Genomic DNA, 21,198 nt, shown 5'->3' with positions numbered 1-21,198 from the left:
AGAGTGCAACACTGATGCCCCTGAACATGTGGAGAAAAAAAAAAAAAATAGGTATAAGAACATGTAGACATGTTGTCAGCCATCTTGTCTGCAGTACATGCTGATGTGGACATCAATGCAAACTGATACCAGCGCACAGGAGGAGCTATTTTGATTTGTTTTTTATCACCACATTGCAGCACCTAATGTGCGCCCTTTCTCTCAGCCGACTGGTGCAGGCTCTAACAGTGACCGCCGCACCGTCAGGCCACTCTTAACAGGACGGAGGATTTCCTGCTGTCAGTGGGACCTGAAAGAAGCGGAAATGTCACTACTTGAGATTTTTCACAATATTTATTGGCAGTCCTTTCACTAGCACTCCCTCAACCTCGAAGCTTTATGTGCCTGTCAGAGCGGGCTTTGTGTGAGTCATGCGGAAGTTCAAAGATAATGCGGGCTGACAGCGCTTAATGCAAATATGTTTTGGCATAAAGTCAGGACCCAATGTCAGATTTTGCGTTTGATAGTTTGTGTTTCTGTGGTCGTGCTGCCAAAGGGTTCGATATGTCTCTGTTTTGACTCTCAGTTTTACATCCACAGTCAAGACACCTAACTTGACCGGAGGGTCTATAGATGTTGAAAAAAAATCTTCAGAGAAATTGCCTTTCATTTTCTTATTAATACAAATTAAGAGACCGGTGATTATATTTCCATGGGTAAAGAGCACATTAATGCCCAAAGGCCTGTCATCACCATATACATCATCACAGGCTATGTCCAGACAATGAAACGCTACAAGGTCATGTTAAAACTTCAGCCCGCTATCAGTTCAATGTAACACATCCCAGCTTGATTTCTTTCAGCAGATTAGTCCAACATGACAGATTACAGCAGTTATAAGTGCTTATTAGCTCATTAACAGATGCAGTGGATCCAATTACACCCTGCGTGCGTGACTCGGTCTGATCAACAAGCAACGATTGTCAGTAACTGGACACCAAGACGGTTAACAGAAATGTCTGCGCTTCTGTTAGCCCACGCTCACTCAGTGGCCAACAGTGAAATAATAAGGGTGTCATGTTTTCTTCAGAGCATGAGTCAGACCACACATGACATGCCTGACTGGTTCAATGGGGACACACACTTCCAAAAAGGTACAGTGATGTTATTTATTACACCACCTATAATGGATGGCAGTGTGGTCTCCAGTACTAATCTAGACACCTGACAGAGCATTAATAATCTTTGTGGGAAAAGGATGTGGCTCTGTTCCAAGGCTAAATTAATCAGAGTTTCCAACTCTTTGTAGCTCAGAGGAACTTGCTTTTGCGACTGAACTCAACTCAACTCCAAGTGTTTGAAGATGTGGACCTGGTAAGCATAAAATAAGCATTTCATTCATAAAAAGGTAAACAGTCACATGTAGGGAACATTATCTAAAAGGAGAAACCGTTTCTGGATACCCAATAAGGCACTTAATAAGGAGAGGGCTCAGTTTCAGTGTTTGTTTGTCCATCCTCTGTTAAAATCAATAGAGGTTCTGTATTCTGGAGACATAAACCAGTGCACTCGAAAAAGCATAAATGCCCCCCACAGAAGGCCAAGGCTCAAGTCAGACAACCTATGCATCATCCCAGGGATGAGCCCTCCAACATGCACAGAAGTCACCTTCCCGCTGGATTTCTCTCAGCTAACTTCACACTCCACTGGAAAGCACACATCTCTCTTTCGTCACTGATTTATAGTCTCAAATCATTGTCATTATTATTTTTTTGGTCGTATTTGTCACCTCCTCCCTCCGACCTTCAAGATCAGACCTTCGAACACGTCATTCCAGTCATGACTAATTCCTGTTACGTTTGGACAGACAGTAGACGGCTGGCTTGAGAAAGAAAGACGCAGACATGCAGATCAAGAAACAAAGCAAGAAGATATAGGCTATCTCCAGAGCAATTGTTTCAGAAGCCATACCCTAACAGACAAACAGGATAAAACCATTTATTCAAAATAGCTTTCCACAAAGAAGTGCTCAAATAAAGGTGCAACCAGATGATATCAGCAAAACAGGTGCCATCTGTAAGTGCATCATTAGAAGGTTAGATTACCATCTAAAGAATGCGTTTATGCTCCTGTTGAAACAATATTTATCAAAAAGAGCAATTTGGCAACAGCCACCCTGAAGAAGGCAGAGCAAGGAAATGTTAGTGAAGTGTTGTAAATTCACTGAGAAAAATACATTTATCAAGAAAACAGATTTTCCAATAAATGAGAATGAAGCTGTGAAATGGCTGATAAAAAGAGGATCTTGGCAGAAGGAAATCAATCAAGCCGCAAAAATGTGTCTGGGATGCAACATAACTTATGATACCAAAACTTACGAGACGTGTCATAACCAATTAATACTGAAGCCTGGGGAGCCTATAAAACCACATGCAGACAGATGTGTGAGAGAAAGACCGAGTCAGACTGAAAAAGAAGCAAAATAAACCAATCCGGCTCTCATCCGCTGTTCCACATCAATATCGCAATCAGTACTTCCAGATCACTGAGCTGGGGGTTAACCGTGGCCTTATGCTCTGGACAACGGTGGCACAGGAGAGGCTTGCTGTGAAATCCCACACTGAAAGCCTATCCCTGGCTTCCTTAATCACCATGACCCGATAGCCAATACTGTGCACGAGACAATTACCAAGGGAGGAGAACTCAGGGCACCACGTGATCCAGGACTTCCCCCTCACATAGGACACCAATCTTTTTGACAGGCAAATCATAGGCAACTTATTGGATTTGGTGGAGAAGGAGATCTTTGCATTAATAATTCACTCCGTCCGTGGCTGCATTTCATCTCCCTCAGAAAGTGAGACCACACTGATGCACACAGGAGGCGAGAAAATGCAATGCTCCAATGGAAATTAACCTCTCACACCCAACAACCTCATTCTCTGCTTCTTTGCGTCTTCTATCCTCCCATTTGTTTTTTTCCCTTCTTTTCTCTCTGCCTCAGTGTCCTTACCCATTCTCGTCGACTGCTGATAGCAATCCTCTGCCGTTTCTTTCACTCACTGTCACAAATTCTCAATCTCCCATGCTCACTCTCCATACAAAGCTGCAGCTGACAATAAGAACAGCAGATTATTGGCAGTCTTTCTGAGTGGGTTTACTTTCTGACTGTCATTTCAAACACAGATTCCAATCTATGAAGGTGAAACTATTGTGATTTTAAAGAAGTTTACTCTAACCAAAGTCACAGTCCAATTTCTGCTGGTCTTTCCTCCCTTTGCCCTCATCTTCTTCTCCACCGCCCCGTGGTGCTTTGACACTGACAGACCTGTTCTCTTTCATCTTCATCCTCTCTCCAAATAATCTGTCTCCTCCCTCTCCCCATCTCCTTACCTCCATCCCATTTCATGGTATCCCACTGATGATTGAGGGCCATGTCTCCCCCTTTATGAGGCTCCTTGGCCACATACTGCATCAAATTAACAGGCTGCATCAAACTATTACAACCCAAACCCAGCGGCCAAGCCCCAGGCAGACCTGGTGCCTCGCCTCAATGCTCCAACGATCACACTCTGCGATTGATAAGATGGGATGCAAACAAAGACGCAGCAGACAGAGGGGGAGAAAGAGAAATAGAAGCAAACAAAAACACAATTAAAGATAGAGATATTTGTAATTAACCTCTTGATGGAATAGGTAATGAGCAGGAAAAGGTTCCAGATTGCCTGTGTGAAAAATGCAAAGGCTCTCAGGGTCTCTATGAAGTCTCGCAGGTCATTTACAAAATGCGAGTCTCGTCTCTTTAAATACCTACTGCAAGGTGTAATGATTCTAAAATTCTTGTCTTTCATCATGAGTCTTAAAACGCACTGCTCGTATGGGAGAGTGCGTTACGCCGTAGCCATCCATCTAGCTAATTGGATCTCGAATCTTGGAACGAACACTTGACATACTCTGATAAGGTTATAATCTCCCTTGTGCCTTTATGGTGCTACTTCCCTATTTTAATCAATTAGCTGCCTCAAGTTTAAGCATGACATTCTTTCTTAAATGTGAGAACTTGGGAGTGTACGAGCAGAGCAGTTGAACAGTAGTCAAAATTACAACTGAAGAGTAAATTAAGCGACATAGAACACATCTGTTTATTGTAAGCAAGGAGACGTATACAGACACAAAAGAAGAAGAAGAATCAAGCAATCATGGCTGAATTAACTCTGCAAGGAGAGATAATGGTGTGTGTCTCTGGAAGACAAACCCAGAGAAGGTCATTCCTGAATAAATGTCACCAGTAAATTGTGTTCCAGAGGGGAAAAAAAGACTCCTATGTTATTTTACAAGACAACAAGGCTGTAAAAACAAAAACAAAACAAAACAAAAAAAAAGCTCAGTCCATAGCCTATCATAGTGAAAACAGGAATGTCCCAGGCAACTGCCTCCTGGCTGGACTGATAGAGAGGACTAACGGTGCCATGAGGAAAAGACCAATGCAGAAAATCAGGCGCAGAGGGCAGTAAGAGAAATGGATTTAATGTACAGAAGACAGATGGAGACAGTAGGAAGTGGATGTGTCACGAGAGACAATTCATGGCAAATGAAGATAACACAAAGAAAAGGAACGGGACAGAAAATTGGACAACCACACACAGCTGCAAATGCTAAGAGGCTACAAGCAAGTAAAAGAAAAAAGACAAGCGCTCAGGTGAGATGCAGGACTGGTTTAGGATGACGGCTTCATACAGCTCTTCAAATTCTAGGAATCCAACCCTTTTCTCAACAGGCCTCTCAAGCGTCATTACTCACGCCGTGACATCCTCGTCTCCACTGACATAGAATTGACCACTTTCAGCACATTATCACTTCTCTTTTTGTTGGAAGCATTCAGGCTTGTTTGTTAATATTTCAAAAATAAGAAATCAGAACTCAAAAAGGAGCCTGAATGAAAAGAAATGTGCTCTCAGCCTGTTCTTTCATCTCCATCTCAAACAACAAAGAGTCTCAAGCAAGCCTCGCAGTGAAAGAGGGTATCATTCCAGGGTTATGATTGAAAAACCGTGTCATATTGATCCCGGCGTGCTTAAATAACAGATGGCCCAAAATGTGAGGTTACAGATGAGGTTCTCCAACACTGCCTCTCGGCTCAGTCGTGAGCTTTATTAGATCGTTTGTGTAGTACTTTGTCAATACAGCCTCAAAAGCTCGGCACATAACACAACCAAGACAACTTAAACTAAGTCAGTGGAGCAACACTAACACAGAGATCCAGTAGATTATTCTATTTATTGTATAGGTTTCAGAACATCAGGCTTTCGAGTCTTTTTCTTTTCCCCATCTGTCCTGTCATGTCTGTCAAGAGCTGCATAGAACCAGCTGCTCTCTTGAACACACACACCTAAAATCTCTCCATCGCACCAGAGCGTCAACAGGCCTGAGTTCCTCTCCAGCTTGGCTGTAGCCATCTAAAAAAAACACAGGCCTGCAATCAGGTTGGTGCCATCTCTCTTTCAACTACCAATTCACTGTTTCACTCCCTTACCTAGCAGCCAATAAAAATCCGATGACAAGCATCCATCGAGTAACTGCGTGCCACAAAGACACACGCTACAGCCTGACGTTTCTCCCCCACTTAAGGGAAAATGAGTACTTGACGTATCAAAGAAAAGAGTGTAAGAGTGTATGTGCACACAGCAGTTGTGTGTACGTGTGTCGATTAACAGAGCTGATGCACATTAGCCAGCAGCAGGTATGAATCCTGCCCCGTCCTCCTCTGCAGTGGCCCAGACGTGGATTAATGGTGTCATTAATCACACCTTTAAAATGAATGACTTCAGCACCTCCGACCTGCGGCAAAGTGGCTGCCCAGTCCCTCATCCCTGTGCTCCAACCCTCCCTACCCACTCAGCTGTAACTGATGGTTAGAGAGTCTGCCATGCCGTTCATCCTTGGCTTGGCACAGCGGGGTATCAGAGGCCTGCAGTCACTCTTGCCAGTACACGCTACTTCTGCTCCGACATGCTGGCTGCTGGATTTTGGCATCTTTGTGACTGTGTGTGCGTCTGCGAGCAGTCAACTAGCTTGTCACAAATCCTTCACTGCAGACCAAATGCAGGTCATACACAGAGAGAAGAAAAATTCAAGCGAGATGCTCACAGGTGTGCGCAAAGAATGTGGTGCTCTGTTACGGCGGCAAACCCCAACGTCCAGTGAGTCCGAGGCTTTCTCCAAGCACACCGAGTGTCATGGGAGAGAGCAAAAACATGATAAAACCTGCTCTACACCAACCTGCATGGGTCCAAGAACCAGCTGTTACAAACTTTGGACGGTTAGCTGTTGGATTAATTAGAGACTTTTGATCATGTTTTTAATTGGTCGTACTGTGCTTTTGGGAGGTTTCACTTTCCTTAACAGATGCTTGTGGAAGTAAACGTTCTGTAAAGTCCACACAAAAGTAACTTTTTCCCCCCACAGAAGCCACTGAAACTGAAACACCAGGAAGACTGCCACTCATCCACTGTGTGACACCATGTTGGGCTGTCACTTTTTCTTTAAAGTTAATACAAGTGTTCAGGAACTTCAAACGTCAGTACGCCATTCAAACTCAAACTACAGCCTGAGGATCAGCCTCAGGATCAGCCTGAGGATCAGCCTATTTGAAGTAGTCTGCTTTGTTATCCAGCAGAGGGGGCTTTAGCATCAGCTTGGCTTAATGCATTCCCTGGTACGAAAAAAACTAAGCCAATGCTGCTAATGTTGTTTTTCTACGTTGCCACGAGGACGGAGGAACCTAGCAAGCAAAGTCGAACGAGGAAAACGTTCCCACACAGAATAACTTGAGAAGCGATCTTTGGATGTATTTTTTTTTTCCGCATAATTGGTATAGTAACAAACAAAGACCATTTGTTGCTTTGTAAAAAGCAGCCTTCGTGCTTTACAACAACAAATCTGCGCACTGAACTGCTAGCTTACCTCCGACTCAGGTGAATGCACCACATGCCAACAAGTCAACAGCGGGAAAAATTCTGAAGAAACGCGCATCTGGAGTACGTGCTTATTTCAAGTTTGTTCAAACTTGATTTTTAGAAAAGCGTGACAAATCTATCACTGTGTAACATGCATATACTGTACCTTGTTTGGAAAACCGAGAGAAAAAAGAAGCAAAAGTCTTGTACTCGATCATTTTGACACACTAGCCGACAAACATTGGGAGCCTTTCAGGAGGTGGGTCTTAAAAAGGCTTTTCAGACTAAATGTGACAGAATAAAATATACACTAAATCTCCACCTGTTGACCCCTAAAAATCTAATTATGAACAGTGCTGGGTTCAAAACATGAATTTCAGAAAATTTGTTCGGAATCTCGAGATTCCATGCATGTGTTGGGAAGAACTGTTGAGTAAAGGGAAGGCATGACAGAAGCAGCAGCGGCATCATATATTAATTACAAATGTATAATGCTATGCTCTCACCAGCACAGATGCAGTTTCTTGTAAAAATGTCAAGTATATTGATAACCGTGCAGTCCCAAAGTGTGCAAAGTCTTGTTCGAGTAGCTTTAGTTTCAGTCCTGGAAGAAATTCATCACTAACTAAGGGGGAGGAAGGTTATCAGGCTGAGCTAGAGATTTTTTCGTTTCATCAATAAGTCGTCAGTCTTCCTGCTCTCCCCCTCTCCTCCAACCTCCTACACCTTCCGCTCTGTTGGCCAGATTCCAGCAGCCCACAAACACACAAAAGCACATAGCCATAACCCACTGAACTTGATGTCACTGTTAGTGTCAGGGTAGTACGGACACTATTTCTAAACTGGGAAGGAAATGTCTGACTGTACACATGCAGTTACACAGATCAGAACAAGCTCAGTCCTATTGGACACTGAGGCTCTAGTAAAAATAACATGGCTGTCATTTCAAGAGGATATTAGTGGCTCAAAGTACAACAATTACAGAAAGTTTCCACATGGTTCCCTGCAGCTTCTTGCTTGGGTTTCAAGTCCAGTCGGATACGTTCAGCTGCCATACTGAACGGCATGCCATCAAAAGTCATCCGTCACTGACACCGCAGAGTTCAGTACAAAAACAAACGAGATTAATCTGCACATCTCTGGCTACCAGTCCATTTTCTGGAATCAAATTTTGCTCTTTATACAAATAAATTCCAATAACAGCACCAAGCAAAATAGAAGAAGATAAAAGGCACACTGGTTTTGCATCTCTTGATACCACCTTGTCATAGCAATGTGTAATAACTGTCAGTCATTACTCATGAGATCATGCAGACGTGACATTCACAGGAAGCTCGCTTCGAACAAATTTGGCAAGCACTGAACTAGGTGGAGATGTAAGACGTAGTCGCAGAAAAACGGATAGGATACAGGATACAGGATACAGTGCCATCTAGTTGCAAGGCTGCAACAAAATGCCAAGACTAAAACACCGTAACTCAGTATTAGACTGTAATCAAACGAGTTGCTTTTACTTCATTTAGTTGGGATTTCATGTTTTGAATGCCTGCTCGGGTGTTTTAGTTTATTGGATGCTGTGAAACTGTGAATCCTCTATGTACCAGAGCGCGCCAGCTGTCCTTAAATAACACCTCATGCGAATCCAGTGGCTCCTCAATGAAAACTTGCCCCACGTTTAGTGCTCATTTCCCAACTTGCAACTCCACAGTTTCCAACACCTCAGCCGCTGTCCAAGAACATAAATATTTTACATGTCCTTTTGAGCTAGTTATGCTCATCACTATTCAGTGGCATGAATTCTGTCCAAAGGGAACTCCGTATTTTCCAAAACAACTTTCTCATCAGTCACCAGCATGTGAGACTAGTTGTGAGAGAAGATATTTATGGTAATAAACAGAGAAACTAACAGTTTATTTCAGGGCAAAAATAGCTGGAAAAAGAAATTGTGAGGCATGAGAGGAGGGAGGAGAGTGATAATTATTTACTTCCTTGCCCAGATCACTATTGGCCTTGCAGTCCATGCTTATTTATAGCTAACTATAATCAGCTGAGGTAATGCATAAAATGAGCTGCTGAGGTAATCCTTAAGCAATCCTTCCAATGCCCTGAAACAAATATTCTGGAGATGAGAGGATAATTGTCGCTAGTTATCCACTTCCAACAAAACACCAGAATCTAAACACTCATGGCACAGGTTTGCAGGGCTGCTGAAAAACACCTAACCTCTGAAAAATGCCACTGTCTGCATATGCTCCGGATATTCCTCAAGTTACAGCTTGGGGCAATAAAAGCAGACTTACAGGCCAAGAAATGTGCCGCCACATGTACCTGCCATCGCCTGGGGTGAGCTTTCACTCTTGTGAGCGAGTGAGGTAGAGATGGAAACCATTTGGCACAACCTGTCTCCATTCTTTTGTCTTAAAGAGTCCCCCGTAAACCAACCCACAGGTGCTGGAACATGAATTTGTTCCCACTGCCTCTGACTCCAGGCCTCTCTCTTATCACTCTCGTCAGTTTTTCTGTTTCTGTCTTGGCCAGTTTCCCAGTGTTTTTTTATTTTATTTCTATAACACCCCCCCTTCTTCTTCCCTCTCAATGTCGCACCTCTAAACATGTTCTTGCAACCATTCAGACCGGTGCCAAGAGGGGCTTAGCACCACGCTACCATGAGTAAGCAAAATTATCAACTTCACTGCTAATGATTCATCTCATTGGCACCGAATTCTGGCCTCCACATCATCTGGAGTGCGGCACAGGTGGTGCCAGTGCCGGGAGACATTTCCCAGCAAATTTCACAGACACTGAGATAAAGAGAGAAATAGCGAGCACCCGTCTAATATGAGTCAACCGTTGTGGAAAACATCAACGTTTTTCCACTGGGAGCGTTTTAGTCATATTGCATACCTGCAAAATGAGGGAGCATGACCTCAAAACATGGAATGAAGACAAACTGAGGTCACAACCTTGACTTGCTGGGTAATAACATTCACCAATGGCGTAGCATATGTCGCACCAGAAACCCTCACATAGGTGCACACCTCTCAACACAAACTGTCGGTGTGGTGGTGTACCTACTGTGTGGCTCGAGGCCTGGCAAATTGGCTGGTCTGGAGTCTGTTTGTTCGGGAAGGCTCAATCATGCAAACTGTTTGCACAACAGGCCTCTCCTGTTCTGTGGGAAAACTCTCACATGGTCGTCTGATTGCCTGTGTGTGTGTGTGTGTGTGTGTGTGTGTGTGTGTGTGTGTGAGGATGAGTTTGTGTTCATTGAGAAACGGCTTGACGCACTCTGCCCTGTAGTACTAGTTCAGCCCCTTGTACTTGTCAGTGCAACAAGTCTCAACAGCTACAACAATGTATGATGGAACTGAGAGGAGCAGAAAAGAAACTGCAAAGATCAGTTTCTTCCAACAGCTCCTCCTGTGATTGGATGCTGCTGCTTGTGTTGAGGTATACAGAAAATGGCAGTGCATTTTGCAGTTGAGGGAGTGTGTGTGTGTGTTTGCAGGCTCATATTAGCATTATGTGGGAATGAACAAGATACGGAGTGTGAAATCTGTGGTACACCTCCAAAATGCACCAGGCCCCGTATAAGATACAAACAACAAACAACAAACGCAATAAGTTGTGATGTTAGCGCAATGTGGGGTGAATACAATTCTCTTATGGTCACACACAGGCACATGGCTGACAAGATTCACACCGATACAGAGATAGCACAAGCAATGGCGGATGCATGTAGACATGACCAACATTCATGGCAGTCTGTAAACACACACGCATGCAACGCTGTTAAGACAGCAGCTAAGCACACGTCTTCACACAACTGCAGGTGGTGCATTGAGCCCCGGCGTGGAGCAGCTCATGGGACGGGGTGGGGGTGGGGCTGGCTTTTCAGGTTAAGGAAGTTGTGACATGCCCCTCCAGCAGGCCCATAAATCAGCGAGCTCAACCTCACCAAGGATGGCTCTTGGGGAAAAAGAGGCATGGAGTTTACAGCACATGCACACACAGGACTGAGCACCAGTCTGTTTAGCCATCTTTCTTCTTCTCTCTCACACACACACACACACAAAGTGAGTAACATATTCCTAAAAGTGTGACCCAACAAACGTCCACACAAAAACAGCGGGAATACTCATTCTGTTATATAAACGGCTGAGGCACTGTATGCCTCAGGCCTTACATGCCACACCTTCCTGTGGTTAAGGTGTGCATGTTGTGTAGTCAAGGAACTATAATTATATATTCAAAAAGACAACTCCAGTTTTAACAGAATTCTAGAAGAAACATTTTAAAGACGCCATGGGTAATTTGAACGCAACCACGAGGTACCTCCTTTCGGTCCGTTGGCTTTCGTGCGAAATTCGCCCGTATGAAAACCAACGGAAGAAGCCCTACACAAAGAATGTGTTCCTGAAACTGAACCGTAAGCTTTGAAATTCATTTCCCCTTTTGTGGACTATAAAGTCATGAAAGATTAGCGTGTGGGCATAATCTGACATGACACCTGTTGATCACAATGATGTCAGAGTCAGAAAGCACAAAGATCAAACAAAAAAAAACGCTTCATTATTTGGCAACTGGAAGTTTTAGTTGGGAAGTAAAATACTTGCTCACAAGATTTCAACTTTCTTTCAGCAGCATCACTAAATGGACAAAATGTTTAGCTAATCTCCAAAGGCCACTAATTGCCCTCAATTCATTTGCTATCCCGCATAAGATGGTGGGCTTTACAGGAGATAATCCTCTGGCATACGGTAAGTGATTTGTCTGAAGATGTTACAGTACAGAATCTGACTTAAAAGCTAAACAAACAAATAATGAATAAAAAAAAAAAAACATTTGAGAGAGATGCTCGAAACCACATCCACTTCACCACTGTACCTCTCATAATGTTTTGCAAGATCTATTTCCCAAAGTGTCTCCTGGTGGTTTAAATTGGACTGTTTAGGAGAGGTCTTAAGTCTGTGGAAATGTTAATGGAAGGACTTAGTCACAGTGTTGCTTTACAGATCTGCGCCTACGGTCTGATCACTGCCAAATCTCTGCTAAGAGCTGCGAGGAAAAACAACACTAAAGGCAAAGTGTATTCACGTGTCTCTGCCTGAGATTCAACCCAACAACAACTTATGAGTTCATCTTGTGTTGAAACCAGAAACTCCTTGAAACTTGAAAGGTCCTTATATGAGAATTAGGGGAATTATTTAGACAGGAAATATATCGGCTATTATACCAATGCGTTAAATGTACCTCATAGTAATCAAATTATTAATAATAGCTATGAATAGAAGGGTTTCTGTAAGGTTGGCAGGTTTGAGGTTGGGTGTCCATCTGCATCCATCTGTATATGAAAGAGCTATAATTCTGTGAATAGTGACAAAATGACATAGAATCAAGCGAGGCAGGGTCCTGTCTCTGTTACGGTGCAGCAGTTAGCTCCTCTCCTTTCTGGATGAAATTCTGAGCTGTACAGTGACCGATCCGTTGTCAGAGGGAAAGAAACAGCAATTATTCTATAGTCACAGCCAGTTTTGCTGATGTATTGTTGGAAGCAACCGTCCTTGCAAAGTTGGAGAAAGTGAAAGCCACTGACCCTCGTTATATTCCTGAGAAACTCTTGGGCAAGGCATTTAACCCTCTAACTGCATGGGTGCCGCTAAACTCGGCGGCATCCAAGTGTGAACCTGTGCAACTGAGTGAACTTGGAGGAAGGCATTTGCCCTCAGTGTTTCTGTACGTTTCATAAAAACTGGCAGTATAATAACAATGTGGTTCAGTCATACAGGACCATATGTGAAAGGTTTCAATAAAGCATTATACTATAAAAAAAGTAATCAGACTAAGAGTAATTTGAACCATTGATCATGATTTTCGCACCTCTGTGTCAGTGCTCTGTGGACATTTTCTGTAATGCGTTTGTAGGGGAGGATGATAAACTGTATTCATTGTCCTCTACTAAAACAATTAAGTGACAGAATATTCAAATGACTTGTCTTATTCAAAGCTCAAAGGGTACGTTCTTTATCGGGTAATACGGTCGTGGTATGACAATAGCAAAGTATAATTCCACTAACAACTCGATTAAAAAGACCGTTTCTAGTTTCTAAGACAGCAAGATTCCCAAAAACAAACAAATGACTTCATTAGATTACGCAAAAAAAACTGCTGCCAGAATAGTGACTCGTCGATGCAGCTAAGCACAGAGCTATGTTAATCTTTGTTTTATCTTAATCTTGAGTTTTTGCACTCAGCTGAGGGACTGGGACTGAGACTGGGCCAGAGGTCAAACCAGTGACACAGATGAAAACAGGAAATTGTCTGGAGGCCCATTAAAAAAAAGAAAAATGCTGAGCAGAGACAGAGGCATTTATAAGATACATGTCTGGGAGCCATGTTGTGGTAAACGGTGCCGGCATAGAATGTGACTCGGTCAGTAGATAGCAAAGCTTCCATGTATTCCACATCTTGTAATTCCCAACTTCAGAAATAACAAGCTAAAGGTTTGACATTCATAGGCAAATTAAATACTGAATTAATAAAAGACAGGAAATAGTCGTAAAATATCCGAAAAGGGGTAAATGTGCCACGTGTTTTAGTTCATAATTTCTCTCTTCTTTCTGAATATTCTTGTTCTTTATCATTTCTGTGCTCAGCCACAGAATGGATGCTTTGACAAAAGCTGTGTGGGGAATGTGGTTTGGCTAAATTCTTATGTTAGCGCAAACCTATTGTTGTCTCAAAAAAAAGAAGCAAAAAAAAAAAAAAAAAAACTTCCTGGAAATCTTAGCAAGTGGATGTGTCCTCATGCGCACAGCACTGGTCTGGATCAGCTGAAGGTCTGTATGATATTTGGGGCAAAGGCCCTGCTTTATAAAGTGTGCTGACATCTTTTGTGGCACACAGCTTATTTCTGCACCGCTGCACCTGTCGTGTAAAATGGCATCGGGCCATCTGAGCCTCTGCATTATTTCATACGGTCAAACCACACTGAATATCAATTAGCACTCCACTAAGAAATACAATTAGAAGTCATAGAAAAGACAGATATTGATTACATGTCACTTAACTTGTGAGGGTGGCAAGGATTTGTTAGGTGACTACAGGTTAGGTAACTGAGCACTGCAGAGGTCAATGAGTCAAGGTTTGATCTATACCTGCCATCATCTTCTGCGCCTCATATGGCTCCATGTAGCCATCGTTCTCTGTCGTCACTTTTTCCGTGGCGGTCTGAGTGCCTCCAGCCTGCTCCGCATCGAAAGGGTCAGCGTAGTCTTCAAGGATAATCAGCTGCAGAGGGGGAAAAACAAGAGAAAAGGCGAGATTAACGAAAGGGGCTACGAGAAACAGCAAGAGGAGAATTCATTTTGCTGCTCTGATGGAACACCAGAACATGGGTGAAGCATCCGGAGAGATGCAATGACAGATAGTGCTATGGCCCGGGACAGGACCGAGCGATTACCACCGAGGCAAGGCAGCGTATAAAGGGAGGAACACATAAATAACAACCCACCTCTGTATGCCTCGGCACACCACCACAATGCCTCAGCTTTTTAGCCTCACAGCACGCTCTCTGCTGCTGCTGGTCTGCCTAATTATATGATAGCCAAGTGACAGGCCTACATTTCAAAAGTAGAGGACAGAAGACCACAACTGCTCAACTTTCTTAAGAGAAACAATTTGGCAGATTTATGCCAAGCTCGCAGCGAGCCACGGCTAATTGCAGTCTTGCTCTATTGCTGAGTATTTTGTGCAGTAGATGGCAATTAGGTGGAGATCCTAAGACCAAGAAATACAGCTCAAACCTTTAGGGAGCAGCAAGTCCTCAGCTATGGTGTCGGTTTTTTTTGGAAGGGGGTAGTAAGTATGTGACAGTGTAAATGACTGGCACTACACCCGATGACTCATGCGTAACAGGAAGGGATTTGGTTTCATTATAAACAAGCTCATCGCTCATCTGTTGGATGGGGTTGGGTGGGGAGGACTGGGGATGGACTGAGCCTCATGTTCACCGTCCTGTGCCTCGACCAAGCCAGATTCCCTAAGAACAACCGCTGTCCGTTCTGCCACAGAAAGAGCACACTCCTCGGAGGTAAACTCCACATGTGGGCCACCCATGAGTGTCCCATGCACACACACACACACACACACACACACACACACACAAACCTGACAAGCTTCAAGGAAGCAAGTAAACTGTACAGATACACCTTCCAATTGGAATGTACCAGCATTTTTACAGTACCGATAGAGGTCAAGTGTAACTTAACACAGTAATGAATTTTTAAGAATCCGCATTTTGAAAAGTTTCCAAGAATTAAATGGCAGAAAGTTCACCGGGTATAATTTGTAAGCCGCTTAGTGACAAAGTAGTCCTGGCAGGTATATTCCTGCACAGATCATCCCCACTATACATGGATTAAGCAATAATAACAGAGGAAGTTGGTACCGTGAATGTGTTCAGAGCAGCAACTGTGTGTTAAATCTGCCTTCTCTAGTATTCCCTCTCCATCTGTTTGGGAGAAAATAACTTCTTTTTTTTCTCCCTGCAACAGCATAATTATGGGTTCCTTGAATGTTTTGCTTATGTGAATTCAAGCAGGGAGAAAAAGCCAATACAAACAGTTCTCTGGTTTGTTTTTGTGCTCCAGAAAATATACATATTTTACTCACAAGTTTGATTCAAATTCAGTCATTCTGATAAGAGACATCCTTGCAGACCCAAGGAATTACGCATCCCCGCCACACTGTCATTAACATCTTGCACGTTCTTGGATGGAAACTCGGCCATCGATAATCATACCGTATGCCAAACCGAGCCAAGATACAGTCACTGCAAAACACAGCCCAAACCTAAGGATAAGTAACCCTTACTAAAAAAAAAACAAACATAAGAATCCTTTAAATGGGAGAGATGAAGGCCAGTGGACATCTGACTGTGGTCCACATCCTGTAGCAGAGTAACTCAAGGTTTAAGACCAAAATCCACAAATGGGATAACACTTCACATGCTGTATCTTGCATCCTTTGAAGCACTGTCTAGATTTTCTTAAGAAGAAGCACATGGACAAAGTCAATCTTTCCCAGCTAGTACATCAAGCACCCATGTGCTCGTCTTAAGGAAACTTTAGCAGATTTCCCCTTCCTTCAGATCACAGCGGTAGATTATGTTGCATATTTGCCCACAGTGATGGTGACCTTACTGCACCTCTATCACAGAGCAAAGGATGTTTGGGCATGCTTCAGGAAATAATGGCAATAACTTACTGAGTTGTTTGTGGAGCCAGTCCAAATGCATGACATCATCCATTAGCCTTTCCTGTTGACATAATGTAGGACAAATCAAGGCCTGTATGTGGTATGTGATGTAAACTTCCAATAGTGTTAGACAAAAAGAGCCAAATTAACTCTTAAATTTGACTCTCACACAGTAAGCTTTTTCTTGTTAGTCGCTTAGGCCGGATATTTAATATGTTCTCACCGTCGTCCTCACCTATGCGTTCTTAAACCCTACTAAACAACCAACATTAGGTTAAACCAAAGTCTAAAGGAGCAGCTGGTTCCAAAACAGTCCTCCCTCTGGAAATTGTGAAGCAATACTTGGAATACAAATGAAAATAACTCAAAACTCAAAACATTCTGCTCTAAAGCTACAATCAAGATTCCTGTTGGTCTTACAGAGGGGAATACATCCACAGCTGTTCACAAAGCAATCACCGTGTTTTTTGGCCTTTTCATCTATTCTTAAAAAAAGGTTACAAGGACATGTCTTAACAATTTACATTTTACAGGCATGCCGGTATATTTAGCTGAGAGCTGGGCAGGAAAAACTCTCCCCAGAACCTGGCTTATGTTCTTATTTTAGTCAGCAACTCATTTTTTTTCTTTTCGAATCAAAGGCTAATTTAAGTTTATCACCAACCTATTTCCTGCCTGCCGACTGTCAAACAAGAATGACACCAAAAGTTGTGAGTCGACATAAAATAAGGCCGTCTCTTGCAAATTTAGTTTTGCGTCGTGAAGCAGATGTGTTACAAAACATCTCTTTGAAAAGGTGATGAACTAGATTACAAAATGCCATCACCCCTATCTGGTTTCTTCTTCATACCTTTTGTCAACTGTAAGCATGCAAAACAACTTTTTTTAACCCTGGGATTCAATGACCAACAATTAAGATTAAGAGCTTTGTACGGTGCCATCATCCAGCCCCTGCACATAAGCTCATGTTAGGGAGGAGGCTGGTTAATAGTTCTAAATTGTTCCAATGCGTCCTTCCTGTTCCACTGCACTAATGGCAGCTCGACAGCAGAAGAAGTACGGGGTGGGGAGGAAAGGGGTGCTGGAGAACGAAGGCATCGCCATCTGCCCTGTGGCGTGCCAGGGTGTGTCAGAACTGCAGCCAAGCCACACTTGTCATGACAGTAAAATCCCCACGTCAGCACTTGCCTCCATCTATCAGACATTTGCTAAGCTGCAGTGCATGTGATTCTCACAAAGCCACCTGATGGGCATAGGCCTTTTCCCTTTTACTTTGATTCCTCAGCTCAGATCCTGGCTGGTTAGGATCTGTCTTCTACCTGCCTCAGCTCTAGCATCTCACAAAGGAGACGGCGACAAAGCACTGCGACTGTCAGGCGATGAGGCTGACCTCAAATCAGGGGGAACATTAGCCAAGGAGGGAGACTATAGTGGGGCACCTGCCACTTTGGCACAATGTTCAATGAGACTAGAGCTTCTAGGATTACACTCTGATTCAGCCCAAGTCTTCCATTAGAAGTGAGAAAATACCGGCTTCAATTCTCTGCCCGCACTCAGCGAGCTCATCAGATAATCGTGGACAAAAGAATACAATTTTCAGAAATTGTATTAGGTGAAATTTGAGCAGCTGAGTGGACTTTCAGTAGCGTTAAATAGAAAACAGGCTGCTGCCTCTGGAGTAACAAGTCCAGCATGGTCGTTTAACAACAGCAATCGATGAAGAGCAAATTAATTAAAGAGCAGTCTGATGATTTTACTACGAAGCCACCAATCTTAACACCACAAAGCATCTAAAAAGACAGAAAACTAAGTTAAGCATCACACCTGCTAAATGAATGCAGTCAGAACTATGATATCTATGTCACGTCTGGTGCAGGATGGACTGAATGCATCAAGGTTGAAGGGCCTCTGAGACTGCCAGAAAAAGTCAGTAGGCTGTCGAAAGAGGGAGGAGGGAAAGAAAAAAAAAAAAACAAAGAAAAAGGACTGACGTGTGTGATTTATGTCTCACGCCACAAGGGATTTCAGCCACTGATAACCTAATACAACTCAGTGCTTAGCAGCTCAATTGCATTACGGCATTTCAAAAGGCTTTTTCTTTTTTTTTTTTGCTGCTATTGCTCCTTTGTTCTTTAGTGTGACAATAAAGAAAACATGCCTCTATTGTGAGGAAAGACAGTCGTGGCAGAGGAGATAGGAAGGGAGGGGAGGGACGACAATAGAGAAGGAGATGCTATTCTTTTTCAGCTTTTAACAGGAGACAGTTGTGGAAAGTATGTTTACTCCTGTTGAGTGTGGGGGGGGAGTGCTCCGATGTTCATATAAAACCAAATGCAGTAAGCTGTGCCTCACTGTAGTGTGCTGCAGACGGTTCATCTACTTTCTTTTTGTCTGTAAACAGATGGATGAATAGAGTATGCGCAGCCATCCTAACACCAGAAGAACATGCTGGCAAAGAACGCTCCCTGAAGGCACAAATATCCCAGCGTCTTTGTTGATATAATATAGTTTTGTCCAATAAGATACTTTCAATGTTTCTAAGAAGCAAGCACAAATCTGGTTACAATTCATTGAGGGCCCCCCTTGTGAGGACTGAGGCAGCTTCTACGTCTCCCACACAGATTAGGCAGATGGAAAACTGGCTTGGCCTCTTAAGGAGAGACAGTGCAGGAGTGCATTTCCCACCATGCACAGCCCTGACATTAATGAAACTTTATTGAAACGTTTCCAGAGAAACACAGTCGCAGCTAGAGCGTTCTGCCTCTCTGGGAGCTTTGAAGAGTGATGTGCCTCCTTTAAAGGCCTACTTAGGAGTCTGAAGAGGTACCTAATCAAATTAATACATTTGCTATAAAAGGCGCTGTTTTGCAATCAGTCACGAGCTGCTGCAGTCCACGCACCAGCGAAGACCACTTCACCAGGGATAAACAAAGATTCGGCTTTTTTTTCCAGGTGTGCTCATTTGCTTTGCTTTTCGACTAACTGGAGAATCACTCGAGATCAGCAATTCAGTGTCAGTAAGCACACAGAACATGAAAAAAAGAGGCCAAGCGTCATCCGCATCTTCAGTACATGCGCAATCTGATACAGCTGGGAAAAAAAGGAATAGGTTTATGAAGGAATACCTTCTGTCATTATTTTATATTACAATTGACTCAACCAACTGGATTATTACTCTCTGTGCATAAAATACAGTCATCTTAGACGGATTATAACTTTTCACAATACCATCAGCTTTGCACATGTATCCCTTTGACATCTGCATCCGGGTGTCATTTTATGTACCGCATGCCCGTCTCCCTTTAAGATTTCAACCACATTAAAACGTGGGCTCTTCTGATCTCTGCACTCTCGTCCATGTGGAGAGGAGCTCGCACCCCACCCCCCAAGGGGCTAAGCTTGTTCTTTTGGTGTGAGCATTCTAGTGGGGCTGCTGTTGATCACCATTAGCACGAAAAAAAAAATGCTTCCAGATGCAGCAACGGCAAAGCCGATGCCACACGCCCAACATTCAGAACAAAGATCAGCAGCGCGTGAAATAGCTGAATAAGAAAGAAAGGCGCATGAGCACACCTGGATAACTCCACATTTCACCAGTGGGACTATGATTGCTGTGCATCAGGACGCTTTTATGGAACATTTAGTTCAGTATGTTGTTAGTCATAGTTTACGTATGCTTTACACACTTATGAACACAAATGAAATGTTAAGAAACCTCACGTAAATGTGAAGGTATGAGCGTGTAAATTGCCGACATGGGTTCTGACAAGTCCTCCGTCAGTGCAGAACTCAAATCAAAGTTTATGGAGATAGCGACTCTTCCCAGATTAACAGTCATGAGCTTGCAAGCAATCCCAAAGAACATCAAGAAACTCACTGAGTTTAAAAAAAAAAAAAAAGACTAGACCTTATGGAATTTAAAAATAGATCCTCTTTGTCATTTTTCATTGCCGTCAGCAGCAGCTGTCGCTCTATATTCAGAAGGAAATCCCTTTAATGTGAGATGCAGCTGTAGTTTACATAATATCTTTTTTTCTAACTATCTTCGCTACAGAATCAAAACGTCTTCTTTTTTCAGGAATGTATGACTCCACCACTGTGTCCCTACCCTCCATGAGCCGAATTCTATGCATAGACGGTGTTCATAAATATAATATCTCAAACCTCTCTTACCTTATTGGTATCATTTGAGAAATCCAAATAAATAATTTGATGTTATCATTTAGTCAAAAAGCATATTCAAAGCTGATAAGAGTTGACTTTGAAGTCACAGAGTGCTTCTGCCTTTGCCAACAGAACCGTCGCTGTAGCTTTGGTTTGACTCAACAGGAAAAAAAATAACTCAATAATATCAAGTCGTCCTCTAAGTGTTCATTAGCTGGAAAGTGCCGGTCATGTAAAAACAAAATTTGATTTAATTTTAATCACAAGAGCTTGATTTGATCAACAGCTTTAAACCAAATGACAGTGGTGAATTCTGGGTACTGACACAAATAACCTTATGGATCACCGAATTTTCCCTGGTGGTCAGAACTTTCTGGGGAAAATCCTTTAGCTGAAAAGACAACAGAAGACAGACATTTTGGGCCTTTTAAAACAGTCAAAAAGAATGAAAATGTGACCTTTATCCGACCATAAAGTCAGAAGATTTACTCTCTGTATCACTGACTGTATCAACAGACTCCCTAAACCGAGCTATACCCCCCGCTCACCCGCTCCTAACGAAATATCCGGAGTGTAATACTCTGGCTTTCGCACATTTGAACAGCTAAACGTGCACTTTCAGTCCTCAATAAATTCTTCTTCTGCCTGCTCGTGTCTCCTGATGAAATGAATGCATCTTTTGTTTGCACCCAAAGCAGTGAAGCACAAAAATGCACCTCAGCTTGTCCCGAAGGACCTCCTTTTCATTGAAACACAATCCACACAGCCACTTAAGACCTCCAGTGGAGAGAGAAGAGGAGCCTGTGGGTCGCACCCTATGAAGGTGCTCTTAATACGCGAC

The 21,198-nt window shown here is 43.0% G+C and overlaps 1 protein-coding gene across 4 annotated transcripts in view; it reads right to left on the bottom strand.

Annotated features, from left to right (window-relative positions):
- Positions 1-21,198, bottom strand: part of LOC140301662 (SH2 domain-containing adapter protein F) — an 86,296-nt gene that overhangs the window by 57,536 nt on the left and 7,562 nt on the right. For all 4 annotated transcript variants that reach the window (XM_072380237.1, XM_072380236.1, XM_072380238.1 and 1 more), the window contains exon 2: positions 14,093-14,225. In XM_072380237.1, the coding sequence (XP_072236338.1) occupies positions 14,093-14,225 (133 nt within the window). The remainder of the gene's footprint in view (positions 1-14,092; positions 14,226-21,198) is intronic.

The sequence above is a fragment of the Leuresthes tenuis genome, unplaced genomic scaffold (assembly GCF_036924035.1).
Source record: "Leuresthes tenuis unplaced genomic scaffold, fLeuTen1.0.hap1 SCAF_2, whole genome shotgun sequence".
NCBI lineage: Eukaryota > Metazoa > Chordata > Actinopteri > Atheriniformes > Atherinopsidae > Leuresthes > Leuresthes tenuis.
Note: the sequence above shows the minus strand (reverse complement) of the source record. Positions and strands in the feature narration are given on the sequence as shown.